The sequence below is a fragment of the Sceloporus undulatus genome, chromosome 3 (assembly GCF_019175285.1).
Source record: "Sceloporus undulatus isolate JIND9_A2432 ecotype Alabama chromosome 3, SceUnd_v1.1, whole genome shotgun sequence".
NCBI lineage: Eukaryota > Metazoa > Chordata > Lepidosauria > Squamata > Phrynosomatidae > Sceloporus > Sceloporus undulatus.
The window spans coordinates 189960594-189981628 of NC_056524.1; the positions used below are offsets into that span (position 1 = coordinate 189960594).

Below are 21035 nucleotides of genomic sequence, written 5' to 3' on the forward strand. Positions count from 1 at the left end.
GCTGCTGCTCCCAAACTTTGTTCCTCCAGAGCTTTTGGAGTTAATCTCCCACTCTGGGAATGATGAGCAAGTGTAACGCTCCTGTTCCTCTGTGGTGTGTCCCTTCTCCTCTTCTCTGAGACAGAGGACCATATCAGACAAGGGAAATTGGAAGTCTAATCCAGTGGCAATCCGAACGCAATCATGGGGTTTAATGTTATTGTGTGATAGGCTACCACACGCAATTTCAGGCAATGGTAAGCTACTTTCAGGCAGTGGGACCCAACTCGAATTCATGTAAATTCGCTGAAGTAGTGAATTCATGTGAATGCATTTTGGCCCCACTTTCTTTTCATTCGAAATGAAGAGAAATTCCTCTGGTGTGATAAACTCAATCGAAAGACACACACAGAGGGAGAACCCTTCAACTCTTATTATTACTATTGTTACTCTTCTTCCCAGGGACTCCACTGGCTCCCGCCCTGGAGCTGAGGGGGAAACCACCACAGACTAGGGGAGGATTATACAGTATCTCCTCTCCCTCAACTGGAAGACAGCCCCAACATTCCAACCCCCCTCCCTTCGCCAACGGACTCTTCCCACCCCTCAGGCGCGAGGCAGGCAGCGCCCGCCCACAGAGAGAGAGAGAGAGAGAGAGAGAGAGAGAGAGTTGCGCACGCGCACTAGCCGCCGCCGCCGCCACACTCTCGCGCGCCCCCTCTCTCCCAGTCAGGGACACGGCAGCGCGCGCCCAGCCATCCTCTCTCTCTCTCTCCAGCCCTTAAGCAGCAGCCGCCGTCGCCTTTGGTTGCAGCCGCACGCGCTCCCTTTCCTTCCCTCTCCTCTCCTCTCTCGCGCCAAGAAGAGACTGAAGACGAACGATCCGAGGAGGAGGGAAGCGTTTGATTCAGCTCCCTATGCTTTGCTTCGCTTCGCTTTGCCTCGGAGGGATTGCTCTTGCTTGCCAAAAATATGCATAAATAAATAAATAAATAAATAAATATAACAGTCTCGACGACGACGACGACGGCTGCAAAGTGGAAGAGAGATAGATACATACATAGATATAGATATAGATACAGGGGGAAAGGATTTTTGTCCAGCCCTCTTCTTCTTCCTCCTTCTTTATCTTCTCCTTCTCTTCGCATCTTTTTCCTCGCCACTGACAGGATCCCAGCCTCCTTCTCTCCATTGCAGTCAATGAGGACATTTCTTGGTGTCGATGCCTCCCGACTTATAATGCTTCCCTGAGGAAGAGGAGGTTGTGTTGGGTTGGAAGGGCGCCGACCCTCAGTCTCTGAGACGTCGCTTCAGAGAGAAGAAGGAGCCCCTGTTTTTGGCCGGAGGAGGAGGGTTGGTGGGTTGGTTGTTTGGCGCGCTTTCCCGCCGAGTCTCGGCCGATGCTGAGCGGGAGCCGGGAGAGATGCCTCCTCGCCGGGGGACGCCTCGCTTCTAAGGGAGGAAGAAGGTAAGCCACCGAAATCAAAAAACACTGGCCGCATCCGCACTGCAGGGATAACCCGCTTCGAGCTGCCCTGGCTCCGCGCTCTGGAATTCTGGGAAGGGTATCTCCGGTGCCACAACCAACTGCCCTTCCCAGAATTCCACAGCGCGCAGCCAGGGCAGCTCGAAGCGGGTGGGGGGGAAAGGAGCCAGTCTGTGGCCCTGGGAGCCCAGCTCCGCCCGTGAAAGAGAGCCATCACTACTGGGGTGACCTTGGGCAAGAAGCCACACTCTCTCAGCCTCCTCAGGGCGGCCATGGCCAAGCGCCCCTGGAGGGACTATAGGGCGCCATGGGTCTGAAAGGACTTGAAGGCAGACGAGGACTCCCACAAGGTCCTCCATTTGGAGCAAGGCTAAGAAGCATACACACACACACACACATATATATATACACACACACACACACACACTAAAGTTTTTGGCTTCTATCTGGCCATTTTTCCTCCCAAGGTCCTACATTTCTCGGTGCCTTGTCCTCCTTTGGGGTTAGGGCATAATCTGGGAGAGAGGCAGAAGGGCTCAAGGACCTCTTCCTTCAGCCTCTCTTTCCTCCAAGGTCCTATTTTGCAGTGCCTTCTCCTCCCAAGGGAAGCGGTGAAAGGGCACACATGCACACAAGGATACCCCCAAAAACCCCCAGGGATGCTTTCCCACTGACTGTTCCAGCAGCAGGCTCTTGCTCCAGAGGCATGTCCCTGCCTCCTCCTCCTCCTCCTGGCAGCAAAGAGAGGTAATTAGATCTACTTCTGATCTGCATGATAATGGAGAAGCCTACAAGAAGCAGATAGCCTGGTCGATAACTTGCAGTGCAGTAGTTTCCCTCTCTCTCTGGTGCGCACACACACACACACAGGAGCTCATTACTCCATGAACAACATAACTGGACTGAACCCTTCCAATTGCCCCCCATTTTAAAAGCAGCCCCATTAAACTGGGTCAGGCAGACAAGACAAAGGGCAATAGCGCACACTGGGCTCCAAAGTCAAAGGTAGGTTGGGGGGGGGTTGCCCTGGCAATCTTGAGTCCAGCTGATCCATGCTGAGAAAAGGATGGGGAAGAGTATCCCTCTGTCTTTCGCACAGGGAGAGGAACCCTCTCTTCAAACCTCAACCCCTTTTCCACTCCAGGAATCAAGGGGCAACCATGATTGGAAGAAGCTAGCCAGGGATTTAGTAGGGTTGGGAAGGCTGGAAGATAAGCTTCTGGCTATTCTCTGCTCACAGGAAAGCCCTGGAATAGCATGCTGATGCCTCTCAGAGGGGTCTGTCCCACAGGAGCCTCAGTACAGAGCTAGACTGGGCAGTCAATGGTTTGAATTCGACCTTGTCTGTGCGGACAACTTATTAGGAACTGGGAGAAGGAACTTTGGAAGGAGCCATCCCCTCTCCTAGCCCCAACTGGAACGCAGCCTTATTATGATGATGAATTATTTCCTACCACAATACCCTCCTAAGGCATATTGCAAAGCAAAATGACCCAGAACGCCACTGCTGTGCGTGTGAGGCGTGTGATGTGCCTCTGACCATTTTTTGCAGTCCAAAGTGGATACGTTTCATATTCACACGCTGCGGCGTCTCCAATGTATGTATCAAGGTTAACATCAAGATGCTGGGTGAAAAACTACTAGCTAGAAATCACATGACGTGATCATTCCAGTATTTTGCACAAGAGTATTCTGCCTACACTGATTTTCAAGCTACAGATGTCTCAGCAAAAAATGGTAAGCATGGAAAGAAAGAAAGAAAGAAGAGTACGTGTCATTTTTAAATCAGTTTTAGGACCATGGCTGGGGGAACAAAATTTGAAACAAAGTCTTAAAATAAGAATAATAGCATTTATTTAGTACTCTTGCCTATAAGCAGACCAAATGGATGATTGTAGTATTTACTTACAGGGTAATAACTGGCCACTGGAACATTTATACATGTAATAGACTGGTACAAATAGATTAGAACTATTGTTACACTACTGTTTGCTTAGTTTTAACATAAAATGAGTGCATGGCATTTGTGGCGGTGTCTCGTAATTATCCAGACTTCTAAGCAATGAAAACCTGGAAGGTTATTTTTCATGGAATTTTTTAATTGGAAGCTTGACTGAAATGCTGTGAAATTAACCCTTTGTCTAATTTTTTAATGAATCTACTGAGGAGCTGTTCTTTTCAGAACGTAGTACTGTACTCTCACTTAAGAGTATGTAAATATAGTGCCAGCTGAAAGAATAATGATAATCAATGAAGAGACCACTACTTACTGATCCAAGGGGAAAGCATGACAACTGCTTAACATTCAGTGCACAGGTTTGTTCATTAAGCTAACAAGCAACCACTCTTACAGAAGCATCTCTGCATTTTGCAAGTTAACTGTTTAACCAGCAGAGATTGATAGCAAAAGCAGTATTGGGGAAAACCTAAACTGAAATCAGCCAGTGATAAAAAGATCTAATAACTATTAGCAAAGATGAGCAGCAAAGTTATAATGGTTGTTTAAGTCTAGAGAGGCAACTTATCAAGCTGAAGAATAGGAAGGAAACAACCTTCACTATATGCTGTACAAGCCTAGATGCACTCCATCGATGGGAATATATCTTGCCTCATACTCAGCATCCATGTCTGAAACCGCCATAGCTCTGGCCACATTTATGCTCCACACATTTAGAAGTAAGCTTCTTAAGTATGTTTTCATTATTAATTTGACTCCTTGATTTTACGTATGCATTTCCAAACCATCAATCTGTTTCTTCCACTTGATGCAGGAGATGGAAGAATGTAAGACAAGAGGAAAGCAAAATCTATGCTGTATTAAGGCCCTGCCACCATATTTCATGAGCAATATGCTTGGCAAACTCCCAGAGTGCACTGCTGCACCAAATACCTGAAGATTACATTTGAAAGAACTCTTCCATCATCAGCTATGAGTGCTGCTTGATTAGTAATGTTTATAATGCCATCAAGTATCACACATTTTCACAGACTTTTTTGTCACTAACAACAGTACTTTGAAACTAGAAGCTAAGGAAATTTGCAACAATGTGAACTGGTTGTGTAGCATTATTAATATTTCAATCAACCTGAAAGAGAAGACAACAGATTTGTTTTTCTCATTTGTCTCTAATGCTTAATATCTGTGGTCAGTACATATCATTTCCCTGTCGGGCCAGAATTCAGCAAAAATCCCTGTGTAAATTTAAGAAGAATATCTGTGGGCATTAAGAAAGGAACATGTCCTTTTTAAATTAAAAAAAAAGTATTTATCTTTTGGTTACCACAGAAGAACACTATTACAACATAGTTTTAGACAAATGAAGTTGGTTGCAACTGCACTGACAGAGAAGTCACTGGAACTTAATATTTTGACAAAAACTTGTATTGAAAATGTAGGCTCAGAAGGCTATTGAAATGGAAACCTTCAGTATATTTCCTATGTGTGTGTGTGTAGATAGATAGATAGAAAGATATAAAATTGCATGCACCATCACAAGCATGCCTTAATAAAATGCTAGATATTAAGAATGGGTCCTGGAGAATAAGTACTTAAACATATGCCAGAAGTCAAAGAGCCATGCAACTAATTTCATATGTGCAATGGAAATGTGGCTTATGTCTATTACCACATGGCAAATTACTTTTTGAAAGAAGGCAGGACTAGAGTTGAATGTAATAACATAAAGTTAGAAATTTCACTTCATTATAAAAATCTCCATTCTGGAATGAACAATATTGGCATATCCTTATGTACTACAAAAGACATATTCAAAAAAGAGGGTTTTACAGCATAGTTCTATGCATAATCTATTCAGAAATATGTAACATTGAGTTCAGTGGAGCTTACTTCAGGCAAGTGAGATTTTAGGATTGCAGTCTTAAGGACTTTACTGCATTATTGCTACCCAGGTAGGCCTTTTTACTAAAATAGGCTGTAAAACAGAGTTACTAAGAAGGATCAGTATTATATTGCAGCTTTAAATGTTACACGTAATCTGATACTCATAGTTTGAAGTTCTTAGATTCATTATTAATTATACAGAACATATCAACAATGTACAACTTATTTGTTGCATCATTTATAGCTTTCAAAAATAATATACAGATCTAATCTGTAGCTTTAAATGAGAGGGAAAATGACTGGCATTAGATACAAACATTTCAGATAGGATGTGCATGCGTTTACATAATCTTATGCTCCTGGCTTCTTGACTTCGCTAAGGTTTAGAAATCGAAGTCTATGTCTTACCTGCCCCCAACCACCCACTCACACCAGGGAGGGATTACCATCAGTTTTTGTGGTCACTGCATTAAGATCAGTGCAACTGACATACTTTGACTCCACAGCCAGAAGCTTCCATCTGGACTGGAACACATCCAAATGGTATTCTAATAATTAGTCAAGCGTTGATTGGATTCTTGCAAAATACTTCTGAAAGGAATGATTATCATATGCATGTGCATTAGTTGCCACTGCATTATGTGTTTACTTATAGCTCTCAGATTTACAGATGGATATGTGAAATGCCAGCATTAAATGCATTATGCTTGAAATGATGTGAATCAATATGAAAAAGTATTTGGGGGGCATTTTATATAGGTACAATTTTAATTGATGTTGTAAACTTGGGAATTGTATGTCCATGTGTAAACTTAACCAAAGCTGTGTTATTGACAAAACTGCAAGGGCCAGCCAGACAACTGTTTTCACTAAACAATTTTCCAACAGAATCCTACAGAACAGAATTATATAAAAAGTGGCTTCCTAGTTTAATTCTAATCTTGTAATTAGGCACACATTTATGACAAGATACTGCCACTTGAGAATAAATATAGCAGTGTTTAACATTTCCAGATATTGTCAGTAAGTTGTTAATGACTCCTGAATACCAAATGACTAAAGCGCAAATACACTACAGCGTATTTCACTTTACAGTTCAACTGAATTCTAAGGACAGCATAATACTGGCAATACTTTTAGTCTTGTGAAGATAGAGAATCTATGACAATCCAAACTTTTTATCCCATCTTTTATCATTCATATCACTAAGCAGAAAGAGCAGTCATTCCAAATAAGCATTGAAATAATTCCAGACAATCATTAAGATCCTTCTGTATTACTCCAAAGACAGATTCTGACTAAATATTACTTCACAGTTTAGTATTTCATTAATTGTTTCATCAGCACAAGTATACAAGGTCTGTTTACTTCTAGTATCTGCAGCCTTATCAAAATATTGGTATAATAAATGTATGCAGTGTCATGAGGGAGGTGGATCCATATCTAACTAACTATAAAAAGTGTGGCCTTATTTGAATTTTCTTATGTGCAATTAAACAAGCAAGGATAAAACTGAAATAGTTCACCTGTAACACTAAACCATGGTTTAGTGCTACATTTATGTGGTTGACAATCCAGTCAAAGGGCACTGGACTCTGTGCTGCCCTTTCCTTGTTTTTTCATAGGTGTGATTTTGATAGTACAGTGGTGCCTCGGGTTACGAAATTAATTCGTTCCGCCATTCCTTTCGTAACCCGAAAATTTCGTAACCCGAAACACTTTTCCGTTAGCACTGGAAAGCCTATAGCTGCACTTTGCAGCATTTGAATTTCGCGCCGAAATGAATTTCGTAACCCGAAAAATATTTCGTAACCCGAAACAGTTTTTGCCAATCCAACTTTTTCGTATCCCGGAAATTTCGTAACCCGATCATTTCGTATCCCGAGGCACCACTGTACTGAATTTTACTTTCCTTAGTTTGTCTCCTAGAGACTATTGCTTAATACAAACTGGGATTAGTTTAACTAGTATCAAAAACAGTAAAGTTGTCTTGCAGAGAGACTAACCAGAATGTTTTTGAAACCATAACATATGGGGTAACATATGGGAATTCTTTGTAAGTGAAACTAAACACTAATTACTTTCTTTTCCAGCCATTTGGGAGGAGGGAAGGTGATGAGGAAGCACACCAGCCCAAGGATTTGCCACGCTTATTTCAGCTCCACCTTGTAGCATAGTCTGATATTATGGGTGAACTAGCAGCACACCATTTCTCATAGACGCGTTGTAAGAACTAGTGTGTGTGTTGACAGCCATGTGTAAACTATCTCAAAATAAAATTTAGTATGCTTTTTCTAGTTTGACTTTTAAGTATTAGGCATATTAAGTATTATGCATATGATTTATGCATGTACGTTTACATTATAATATACCATGCCCATTCACACATGGGGCAGATTAGAAACCATAGACTGAGTCCAATTGTTAGTTTCAACTACAACATCACCATTAAATATGTTGCTAAGTGGTAAATTCACACGTGTATAAATCACATTGATTAACTGAGTCTACACTAGTTCGCCAAGCATGTACACCTAGGTTCATATATGAAGCTCTCTTTGTGTGGTAGCAGGCCCCATGGTATTTTGTCTTGGATATGTAGAATGTATGACTAAGGGGCCGTCCCCACAGATCCAAAGGCCATGTTTCCTTCAGCCTGGATTACACAGGTGAAAATCCTGGAGCCAGAATTGGGGATGATCTTGCAGGCTGGGCATGGATCTGGCCCGATCCTGGGGTAAACAGCTTTTACCCTTGGGTCAATTTGACCACTGGTTTGCCACAGTTTCTCCTAGAATTCCAGTGGCAAACCTTGCCGCACCATTGTTGGTATTGAGAAGCCCCCATCGCCATGTCTGACATGGAAACATGGTGCCTGGCCGCATGGGTGCAGATAAGTGTCCCATTTCTGCACCAGATGCAGCAACAGGTGACTTCTCAGTGCTAGTGATGGTGAGGGAAGGTAAGGAGCGTATGCTGGTAGCGGGTCCTGGTTCGGTGCAGGGATGAGTGTGTAAACACACGCCTGTCCCCGCACTTGACCTGGGACTGACTCAGGTGAGCATGGGGGCTAGAATAAATGGGCTTGGCCTGTGCCATCCTGGCCCATCAGCTCAGCACCTAAAACAAACATTTCCACTCTAAGGGTGCAACCCCATAACCAACTAAGCATGGCTGTATTGAGTAGACATATTTTTGAATACTTACAGTGTAGCTCATCACAACAGGTATCTGTTATTGAAAACACCATGTAAGAAAAAATATTGTTTATTCTCTAAGGTTGGGATCCAGATTAAAAAGAATTAGGTTCAGAAACTCTCTCCTGGCCTTTGGGCTACTTCCTACCTCTCAGTATACCTATCTCACAGTGTTGTTAAATGAGAATCTCACATAAATTTCCTTGAGCAATTTAGGAAAAGGGCAGGATAGAACTGGGAGAAAACCCATAATTGTTGGGATAAAAGCAGTATAACACTGACCTCAGGCAATCCTAGCATTTTTAACCCCTCTGCCTTGAAAGGATTTTTGTGTCACAGAAACTGTCTAAACGTTTTTATATATAGTTTTGTACTCTTGAGGGCTAGAAACCTAGCATTTCCCTCTTTTTACATGGAATTACAAATTCTGCAATATTCAAAAGTCCAGGGCCTTTTGTGCCCTGTAGTACAACCCTGGTACTACAGTGCTTGGAAGGAAAGCTGTTAGGGAATACCAAGTGCTGTAGACTATGTTTCAGAAGAATGAACTGGCAAAACCACCTATGAGTATTCCTTGCTTAAGAAAATGCTATGAAATTTACAGGTTGCTGCAAATTGACAGGCAGTTTGAAGGCACATACGCCAGAGCTAGAGATTCTTAGGTTCTTGATAATATGTATAGTGCTTTAGATTCTGATAGTCAAATAGTCACTGATAGGAAAGCCACTTGCAATGACCAAAAGATTTTAGAAAGATCAAATAAGAAGGAAAGTACCTTTGGATTTTTTCCTTATTCCTTTTATGCATAATTTTCAGATGCAACAATAAGAAATGATGGCGCATTACAGACTGCCCAGAAGGGGCAGTCTCGCACCGCTGCCGGTTGCTCCGCAAGGGAGCCGCAGCAGCCAAACTGCGTGGCTCCCTCACAGAGCAAGAAGCGCCAAAATGGCGCTTCTTCCTGGGCCCCGGAAGAGTGCACGACATCCGGACGCTGTGCGTCCGTGGTGTCAAAATGGCGGCGCCCATCTGTATAGGGCGCTGCCATTTTGACGCACTCATTACGCACATCAGGAAGTGCCGCCCCTCGCGCGTAATTACAGCACCTCAAGGGGCCCATCTGTAACGTGCCGATGTTAGAAAATATGCATGCACATACGCAATTCCCTCTAGACATTCTCCCAGTTGCACTGAAAGTCATTTACCAGTAATCTGCTCCTTTGAGGCCAGGATGATATTTAAATAATTACAGCCATGTGGGCCTGAAGGTACTGTCCAGGCTTTCCCATGGAATATGTACTGCTGTGGAAGGAGGGTATTGATTCCAAAGGAACAAACCTCATGATTGAACTCCATTGATAAGAACTTGGAAAAGTCTGCATATTCTTTAGAGAATTGTAGCCTTTGGTACAGTGTTAACATATGATGTTTAATTTCTGATTGCTGCTTACTTGGTATCCCTGTAAACACCCTTCTAGTGTGTGGGAAAACAGTATTGTGGAAGACCATTTTAAGTGACCTACACCAGACCTTTGAAAGGCTACTTTTTTCTATTACAGTTTCAAAAAATGTGCAACTACCATGGCCAGCAGGCTGTTAGTCCACAGAGCAGTGAGTCCCATAGAGCTAGAAATTTGCCTAAAGAGCTACCAAATAAGCAAGTAATCACTGCATCAAAATGTTAGACCACACACCAAAGCCCTATGTATTTCTAAATAATATGGAGCAAAGTTCCTTGCTGACTGAAATGTGAAAAAACGGTCTTCCCCAATGTCAAATCTATGTATGTGTTTAGTGGTTAAGATTTAACCAAGTCCCCCGCCCGCCAAACCCCCCCCCTCTCTCTCTATATATGTGTGTGTGTGTGTGTGTGTGTGTGTGTATCTGTTAAAAACTAACCTCACAAATTATACTTCTTTAATACACATATCTTATGCATGTTTACTCAGAATTAAGTCCCATTTAATCCAAAGGTATTTATGTTCATGATAGTGGCTAAATAATTCAGTCACATGCATCTTTATTCAGAATTAAGTCCAATCATATTGAATGGGTCCACTTCTAGAAACGTATGCTAGAATTGCGATTTTTTTTTAAACTGTTATTTCTTTTTAGTGACAGAAGATGTTAAAGATAATGGCAGTTGCACAAAATGGATATGAAAGTGCAATCATTTTTGGTAGCTCCTTTATAGATCAAAATAATATGCACTTCAGTGACAAAAAGCCTGCATTAGAAACCTATCATACATTTTATATAAATTTTAAAAAGAAAAGCTTTTAGCAATGTGCCAAAGTAGAAATAAAAGTAGTAGTACATTCTTTAAAAAAAACAACAACCAGAAACATCTAGCATAGCATATAAAGGTGCATCTGGGATCTAATTCAACAAGGATATGAAAAGATTTCTTTCAAACGTAATTCTGAAGAGGTTTACCCACAACCTTGCAATTCTGGACAAATTCTTTCAGTTAAGAAATGATTTATGAACAAAAGTCACAATATACCATAATAATGTGATTTATATCAAATTACAAATTTTAAGCATTCCATACTAATAAAATGTCTCTTTAAACAACAGATACAGGTACACATGGATGAGATAAACAGAATAACTGAAGTGGCCTAAAGATCTGGAGCTCAAAACACAAATCATCAGTACTAAAAAATGGGCTTTATTATGTTCCCAGTCTCCTCTGTGTTACTTCTGTTAATGTTGCTTGTTACAGTTACATAATGTAAATGTTAACGTTTGACCTCCAAAATGGCATAAACCAAGTTAGACACAGCTTGTTAATTCAAACAAATCTCTCCTGCTTTGCTTCAGAATTGCAGTCACCTTTATAATGCATTTTTACCTGCAGTCACCTGCATTTTTAACCAGCCTTTTATCTAAGGAACCCAGTAGGAGTCAAATGCACAGATCCTGAAAGACTTTCTTTCATTCCTGCCACTTAGCCACCACTGGTTTCTTTAATTACAATCACTTTTGTAAAGATACTATCACATATTACAGCAATATAATTATATTATTGTAGAATTATTATTGGCTCCACAACAGCTAAAAGTAATTGTTGCAAACTATTCCAATCCTTCCTTCTCACATCTCTTGCCAAATCTATGCTGGACAACTTGGTATTACTGCAGTGTGGCATATGAAGTTGGTTAAAAATGCCAGGATGCCATGGTGTCCTGGGAAAAGAGCTGCTAGTTGTACTAAATAGTGAATTGCTAAGGCAGTGGCTCAGAGCAGTAAAATGGAGGTACAGCCAACTCTTTTGAAAAAGAAAGAAAGGAGGCCATAATTTACCATCCAATTATGTTGATCACGTCTCTCTTTAGCTATTAAAAGTAAAATGTATGCTTCGGTGCACTCGGTAACTATTTATATAAGGTTTATATCCATAGTTCAGTTGCAACTCTCAGAACAGTTTATAATTTATATGTAAGCAAAGTGCTCCTAAAGAGCCAGTGTGATGTAGCAGTTTGAGCATTGCACTATGAGTCTGGACAGCAGGATTTGATTCCCCATTCAGCCATTGAAACCCCCTGGGTGACCTTGGGAGAATCACGTTCTCTCAACCTCAGAAGGACGGCAACGGCAAACCTCCTTCAAACAAATCTTGCCAAGAAAACCCAGTGATAAGTTTGCCTTAGGGGTCATCATAATGCTTCATTAGACCCAGTCTACCAAAAGCTTAGCTACAAACTTCTTTCAGTCACAAAAGTGCTACAAAATCCTTTGCACAGTGATACAGACTAACGTGGCAATGCCTTTAAATATAGATGTAAAACATACAGTGAAATCAAAACAGCTCCTTGCATCCCAGCTAGCACTACTGTGGCCTAGGAGGGAAAGAAGAAGAGGCTATATCTGCTGGACCTAATCTGCTCCAACAATATCATCCTCTTTTCCTTTTGTGTCATGTCTTAATTAGGCTGTAATCCTGAGGGCAGAAAACTGTTTTGTTGTTATTTTATTTGTAAAGTGATGGTGCTATAGAAATTGGTGAAGGTGCTGATGGTGAAATGCTTCAGCATAAGAGGGCTAAACCCAGGGTAATTTGTAGTTAGAGCAGACCTTTTGAAATGAACGGGACTTGTTTATCACAACTGATCTTCAAGTTCCACTGATTTTATTGGGCTTTCTGTACATAAAGTACTGTTGGATTTAGTTTTTAAAAAATTACAAAGAGCAATGCTAAACAATTTTATGTAGCCACATGCAAAAATATAAAATAGGCCAAAAGCCTAGTAGAAACAAGAATATATTGAATTATCCTGAAAGCTAAGGTCCAAAACGCACTGCAGAAATAACCCAGTTTGAGACTGCTTTAACTGCCTTGGCTCAATGCTAGGGATTCTGGGAATAGCATTTCACAGCCCTGGCACCACTAGAGTCTCAACCAACTAAATGGAGAAAGAGAAAGTTATCTTTGCTTCAGACCAAATTCTTACTTCACCTTGAAATCTGTAAATCATAAGGGTGCCAAAAAAATCGTAATGGTTTTTGGGTAAGAGGGCAAACATACTTTCGGTGATATAGATATGCCACCACAAATACCATGCTGAAACATAAGATATGCTATTACAATCTAAATTATAGCTAAAATTCGATGTATACATTCAATACAATCCTAATAATGGGGCAAATTATTTTCATTCAGGCTTCATTGTAATTGTAACAATTGTAACAATATTGCTGCAGCCACAAAAGGTCACATGCAGAATGACAGACTGACTGATGGATATGCCCTCTTGATACCTATGACTTTAGGCAGGCAGTTTCCATTAAGGCAAGTGGGATGCTTTCTGTACAAATATAACACATTTGGAGAATTACATTATTCAGTGTAAAATAAAAGTAGCTCAGAATCCCAAGGACTTCCTGAAAATGTCCAGCCTCCTTCATAAACTGCCATCACACAGCTGATAGGGAAGGGGGAGCAGCCTCTCACCAAGGACTTCCTCGTGGACTTTCTTTACTTTTATGAACACTATTTTAATTTTCCACTTTGGAAAACATTTTTATTCATAATACAAATTCACACATTTTCAAAGTATGTCTGAAATCACACCTATTTTTCTTCTCTGTGTGATCCTTTTCATCTGCTGTAGATGTAGTTACAGCCTCTTTGAATCCCTAACAAAGGGCAAAAGTAGTGTGTATAATATCTGGCCTTCTTGTTTCCATGGAGACAGGCCTAGGTTCTAAAAAAATGAAGGAATCTATCCTCTTTGGAGCAAATAACTCGAGATAGTGGGCATGGTGTGTGACCATGAAAAGCATTAAATGGGGGTGGTGGGTACAGATTGAAGATGATGCTCTTTTCACTTAAACTGCAGACGCCAAATAAGTAACACATGTAAAAGTGAGGCAAAGCCTATGAATTCAAGTCATAGCACCATGACACAATAAATGGGCATGTATTTATTTTTTTACACATTATTAACAACAGAAGCTCACCATTATACCACCTTTCTATGATGGTGGAACTATGATCTTGTGAGGCAAGAGACTACACAGATGGTAGCCCTGCTACTGGTAGAGTCTCCCAAATCAGAGAGGGTTTTGATGAGAAGCCAGCTAATGTTCCCAGCTACTGCTGGGTAACAGTAGGGGAGTGACAAGAGACAATGGCAATGACACCACAGCAAGCATTCATTAGTACAGTGCAGAAGGAAGCACTGGTAATCCACTTCTGAGTGTCTTTTACCACACACACACAACGCGAAAGACGAAAATGAAACAAGAAGTAATGATGGAAGATTAAAAAAAAGGTACACAACAAGCTAGTGGGGAATAGCAGAGGACTCGTATGAGTAGTGCTGTCTAATGATGCAACTGGACTCACGTCAAAAGGATGTTCAGCTACTGATACACTCCAATGTGAAAGTCTGAAGTGCATAATGCATATAACAGTAACAGAATGTGAGAAATATGAAATACTCAGAACCCTCAGCCCTGACTATGAAGGACCTGAATATGACTGTTTATGCCAGTGTATCTTGGAATTCTCTCATTCAGTGCGTCACCATAAGTGTAGTCAACTTGACTTTAACAACAACAGCAAAAGAGACTCCAGGCTTCTTGTCCTATTAAAATGCTCATGTTTTAAAACTGAGGGTTTGAGTTCTGGCTTTGGGGAAGAGGGGGGATAACAAGAAAACTAGCAATACATTGAAAAAACATCTGAATGATTGTTGAGGACAGGATCACAATAGTAGTAAGTGACACTGTGAAACACCCCACATTATCTGATGCCTCACAGAGTCCTAGATTCCTGGACTGAATCTGAATCACTGATGACCTAAAACTCCAGTCAATGACATCTGATACAGTGAAACTGGGATAATAATGTTTTATGAACAAAGCAAGTGCATATAAAACAAGATGTAACATGTTCTGATGCAAACAGTTATCAGAAAGTTCATCCTCCCCAACTCAATGGGAGCAAATGTATAATTAATAAAGCGATTATACTTCTGTGCCAGGTATATCTCTACAGTGACACTTGAGAAAAGCAAAATGAAAGGTTCTTAGCTCATCATGAACACTTCTTTACCTTTCCCCAGTCAGGAGACACTCTCTCTGTGTGTGTCTGTGTGTGTGTACATGCACCTATGTGCTTTCAAATCACACTTTAGCCTGCCCCCCATATCCAATTTTTTTCTGTAGGTTTGTCTTACATTCAGTGCTCCATATTATTTCACATTTTATTTCAGATTTCTTCACACTGAATTGCATACTGAATTTCTCTTTTCACTAATATTATTTACTTCTAAAATGTATTTCAAAACCTTTGAAAGGTGCTTCACAAAATCATGTTATAAAATATTGTTTTGTTTTCCATTATGAGCTTTGTGGGGCAGTTGCAATTTTTTAAAGCTTCTACTATATTTTTCCAATTTATTCTACACTGATTTTTTTTACTATCTGGTCTGTACAGCAAAAGAGTTGTTTCCTTTCTATGTTTTCCTTTGAGAAGGTGAGGGGGAGCAGGAGATCCTGGAAGGGTGAAGTAGCAACATTGGGACAAAGAGGAAGGAAATAGTGATCTGAGTGCACTTGGAACGATGGGTGGGCAGGGTAGGTAGACCCGAGACTCACAGGATCTCATTTTTTTTTTCTACAAGAATGTCATGATCTCAGCATCAGGTGCAAAAGCAATTATGGGAAGTGCAGAGGTATTGCTCATGGGCTAATGAAATTTCTTTTACACAGCATGATAACTATACAATTAAAAATCTACATCTGAATTATTATAGATAAAGAATGCGAACACACACATACACACATATATAGGAGTGATCATTAGAGCAGCATAAAGAATTGATCAACTATAGTCACTTGTTACATTCTACAGGTTTGGAAGAATATGGGGCCTGCAAGACAAGCAATTAACATAAGGTAGACTTAGAAATTAAAATCTCTTCCAGTTCTGAGAAATAGCATGTAGTGCCATTGTTCTAAAGCAATAAAATAAAATAAAATAATCCCATTTTATGGTTTGAAAACACTGACACTTAAGAGATTTTCAGTTTGCCACTGAATTAGAAACATTTTTTTACAGTTACTATTAAACCAATGAGAACCAGAAATCTCTATTGATCTACAGGAGTGGCTCTTACATTTTGGTCCTCCAAGATGCTGAGAATACTAACCATTAATTATTATAGTCATTAGGCATGAAATACTCAGAGGTGGTTTTGCCAGTTTCTTCCTCTGAAATCTAGCCTACATTCTTTGGTGGTCTCCCATCTAAGCACTAATCAGGGTGGACCCTACTTAGCTTCCAAGATCAGACAGGACCTGGTGTTGCTAGGGTACTGGGTATGTAGAAATGCCTTTTATTCAGTATTGCTTCCCAAGTTGATTTTAAGCTCTTCAAAGTTTAAAAGGAACCTTTACATGAGGAGCACAGCATATCTTGATAAATTATAAATCCCAGAGCTTCATTAGACATATACATGTCATCACACAGTTTTCCAGCCCATATCAGAAAAGCTGTCTTGCAATTTGGGGGTGCTGAAGATTGGAACTGGTAGCATTGTGGCTTGAAACTACACTCATCACATTTGTGCCTTTGACTTTTGGATTTGATTATTCACAGATTTTATAAATATGTTCTCTCTAGGAATATCTAGGTCCTCCAGCACAACTCTATGGTCAACTTTAACCAAAAGTCAAATGGAAGGACCTAGAGAGAACTATCCGCTTGACATTTGTAGTTCCTCCAGTGCAGTTCTGTGGTTAATGTCTGGCAGATGTTGACCGCAGAGTTGCACTGGAGGACCTAGAGATTCTTAGGGAGGTGTTCTCTCAGGCAAAAACACAGTGTTTTAGTTATTTGTGGTTTGTGCAGTCGAAGGCTTTCATGGCCGGCATCCAAAGTTTGTTGTGGGTTTTTCGGGCTATGTGGCCATGTTCTAGAAGAGTTTCTTCCTGATGTTTCTCCCCCATGTGTGGCTGGCATCTTCAGAGAATGCTTGCCTGGAAAAAGTTGGTTATACACAGTACACACACACACACACTTTTCCCAGGCAAGCATTCTCTGAAGATGCCAGCCACAGATGCTGGCAAAACGTCAGGAAGAAACACTTCTAGAACATGGCCACATAGCCTGAAAAACCCACAAAAAACTATTTGTGGTTTTTCCACATTCATGGGGGTCCTGTGCCGCTAACTCCAGTGAATGTGTAGAGGTGTGTAGTACCTAACCAAACATTCCATAGTCACCTCAGAGTTTTATTTTAAGATGGCACAGAAAGTAGTGTTGTAACCATTTCCCCTTACTTTAAATCTAACCAACTGTATCACATCTGAAGTTACCTGAATGACATCTGTCCCCAAATTTGGCAAGTAATATGAAATATAAGAAATCTAGTCTTTTGAACTTGTGGGGTCAACAGGGCAATATCACCAGCCTACTTGAACTTCAGGCTCTAAACATGGACTCTAGGTTAATCTCCTGCTCATAGATTTGACAGAAAGGGGCCAGTACTTATAATTTCCTTTATGAATCTTGATCTGGGAGACATCTTTCCAACCAAGACTGGTTTTGGAGAGATCTGTGTTATGTGCATCTGTGTTTGTTGACCACATATTGGTGAATATATGCACTCCCAATTTTATGAACTTCTTGAACATGACTGAGTGGGCCACATCTATGTGTCCCCACTCGCCACTAATTTCAGCTCTAACTGCAACATACTGTGCATTATATAGCTTGGTTATCGTGCAGTGGGCCCTCCATATCTGCTGACTTGCCATTTGAGGATTCCAGCATTCGCAGGTGGCAAACCCAATGGAGGGGCAGCAGAGGAGGAGGTGGCGGGAAAGAGGAGGAGGAGGAAGGAAGAGGTGGCCCTCTGCCGCTGTGAGAGCAGAGGTGGCTTTGGGTGGCTGGGGCAGCAAAGTCCCCATTGTCCTTAACTGTGGTGCAGCTGCATGGCTGAACCACCATTGAGGACAATGGGACTTGAGCATCCGCAGAGCATCCAGAATGGATCTCCTGCAGATACCAAGGGCCCACTGCATACCGTTTCAATTTTTTTTAAAAAAAAGTACAGTATTTGAATACAGACATTCTAAAATGAATTGCACTGAATTAGCGTGAAACTGTAACATAGGAAAATATGACACAACAGCATAACCTCTCCTTTCTTGAAGTGATAGTATCAGTGTAAAGTGGTGGTTTTTGCCAAAGGTGGATTTTAGCACAACGTAATGGAATAAAATTAGTGATGCCATATACATTATATGCCTATTAGTGATGCCATATACATTATATTTTCAGGCAAGTGGCATGATGGCTAAGGGAGCTGATAATGAGATGTGGAATCTTTCATCTCCAGCCTCACAATCCCTCAATGATGAAGGTAAGTAGGCACTATGGGTCTTTGCTCCTCCATCCATCCATAAACAAACGCTAGATAGTTTGTGGGAAACTTGATGAAAAGAGATAAATATGAATTGTCCTAGTTCTCCACACTAGTGGACTGAAGAACTTAATCAGTTAAGGTGGGAAAGAAAAAGAATTGAAGGTACATTGATGACACAATTAAACTGGGCACTTTGTGAAGTAGTTCGCTTTTAAATAAAAGTATCACTGGGCCCAAACAGACAGGCCAAAATAAAGCTGCTTCTGGTCATTTTGGAGGTAAGCTGTTTAAATGCTGCATGTGTCCTAAAAAGCCGGAAACTGCGCCAAAGCCACGCTCCAGTCCTAAGGACTGGAGCACAGCTTCTGGCCGCTTAAGATGTGTGTGTCATTTAAACAGCATACAGTACCTCCAAAGTGACCCGAAGCAACTTTATTCTGGCCTGTCTCTTCAGGCCCACTGTTTTTTAAATAAATGTATCACTGTTAGATGGATTTTTTAAATTGAATTTCCTAAAGGGCCAACACGGTTACCCCTGGAAGTTCCCTTTTACTGTTCCTGTTAGTAGGAATTTATGTGATACTATTCTAAGACCACATGATTTTCTTATTCATTCTTAATACTTCACCTCCAAGGCCCTTGTTTTCTGGCACTTGGAGAAAAGTTTGTTCACTTATGTCATATGTATAGACTGTTCAGATATTCTAATTTACACTGTTTAATTTATACTGTTTAAGTAACCCCCTTTTTCACTTTCCCTGTTTAGATAGCCATAAATACAAACTGGTGGAGACACAAAGATGTATGTTGCATCCCTTTCCCCCTCTACCCCTAGTTACAGTTCTATGTATTATTGTTGTGATTTTTGTTGTGTGTTTTCAAGTTGCAATGCCTATCATGTAAGATTACTTGTAATATGGAGAACTGTAACAGAAACTCAAAGTCATTACAGTCTCAGTAGACCTTCTCCATTAATGTAGGTAAGTCAGAGGTGGAGGAGTCAGTGTATCCTTGGTCCAAAACACGCTGATGAATAATCCAATTTGAGACTACTTTAACTGCCCTGGCCCAATGTTAGGGAATTCTGGGAACTGTAGTTTTGTGAGACATTTAGTTTTCTCTGTCAAAGAGCTTTGGTGCTACAATAAACTACAATTCCCAGGATTCCTTAGCACTGAGCCAGGACGGTTTAAAGCAGTCTCAAACTGGATTATTTCAGCAATATGTTTTGGACTCTTGTGTCTGGTTTGTATTTTTAATGCTTCAGTAGAACATGTTAATGATGTAATTTATTCATATCTTGCAGATGTATTTACATGGCCAAAACTGAAATAAATTAGAGAAAATTATAGTTTAAAAGATGGTTTGGTTATAAAAGCAAAATAACAGTGTTCACCAGGTCCTTGTCAGCAATAGAAAAGAGTAAAAATATATCAGACATAACATATATGCAAACTACAGGTGCTTAAATACAAGGAAAGGGGAAATGCAGGCTGTAGGGAACCTCCCAAGGCTATGCCATTCATTTAACTGTACTGCAGCTTCAGTATAAGCTGAAAGCCGCATATGTCGCGGGCTCACCGTAATGGCTGCAATCCTGACACCAGTTGGGACTCTGAGGGAGAGTAGTCTCTAAGTGGGATGCCATGACAGAGAAGGCCATCACCCACTTCTTCCCACAGCATATTGCTCTCACTGATGAAATTCAGAGAAAAGCTCCTCCAGCAGATCCCAGTTTTTGGACAGGCATATATGTGGAATGGTGCTCCTGTATTGAAACCTATAGATTAGTCAGAATATTCAGGATACATTTTTCTAGATGCAATTTAATAGTTCAGTTTTGTAGTTGCAGTTTTATAACAAGAAACCTATTGGTTCCCATGGGTTTTTAGTATAATACAGGTTGCAAAATCTGAACCACCAATTTCCCATTACAAAGGAGTTGCTTAATTAACAATTTTCATTATTGTTTCCATCATTGTTATTTTTGACTCTGTTCCACATGACTAAGCAGAACATATGCCCTTTATTCACTCAGAAAAACTATTCATGCAAAAATTACCATGTGGAGAATGAAGGGACAAATTGGTACCTAATCTTTGTTATATATCTCACATATTCTTATTGGAAACTTAACTGTTTAAACTTTCTTGGTGAATCCTTAGCCCATATCATGTCATGGTTTGTTTGATTGTTTTTAATGAAAAGTGAGATATGTAAAAATATATTGCAGCTTTCTGAATCTTTGTTAAAGATAAAAGGTATACCAAAAATCAAAATTACATTACTGTATATCTTTCAAATATTTCATCATATATGCTTACAGTTTAAACAGAGGGCTAGTTATAAGGAAAATAATTGATTTCTAAATTGCCTAAATATTTTCTACATTTTACTAACAATTCTGTCATAAGTGTAGTTAATTTGAATGACTTTGCTTTGTGAAACATCATGTCAACTGGAAATAGTGTGGAATCTCTGCACTTTATATCATTAAATCTACAAGGTTGTTGACATAGAAGTTAACCCAGGTTACTTGGTGTCTCTACTTTTCATTTTAAATAGGCTCTCCTTAACCCGAAATTTGTCAAGGCAAACACAGTGAGAGCGTGCACATATAAAAGTGGGAGAGCACACTTATTTTTTCT

General features: G+C 40.4%; 2 protein-coding genes across 6 annotated transcripts in view; one reads left to right on the forward strand and one right to left on the reverse strand.

Moving 5' to 3' along the window:
• The window catches only part of DOCK1 (dedicator of cytokinesis 1), a 511572-nt gene that overhangs the window by 228421 nt on the left and 262116 nt on the right, over positions 1-21035 (reverse strand). The gene's annotated exons all lie outside the window — the stretch shown is intronic.
• INSYN2A (inhibitory synaptic factor 2A) overlaps positions 1052-21035 on the forward strand; it is an 84039-nt gene continuing 64055 nt past the window's right edge. For both annotated transcript variants that reach the window (XM_042460992.1, XM_042460993.1), the window contains exons 1-2: positions 1052-1447; positions 18303-18384. In XM_042460992.1, the coding sequence (XP_042316926.1) occupies positions 18312-18384 (73 nt within the window). In that variant the 5' untranslated portion in view covers positions 1052-1447; positions 18303-18311. The remainder of the gene's footprint in view (positions 1448-18302; positions 18385-21035) is intronic.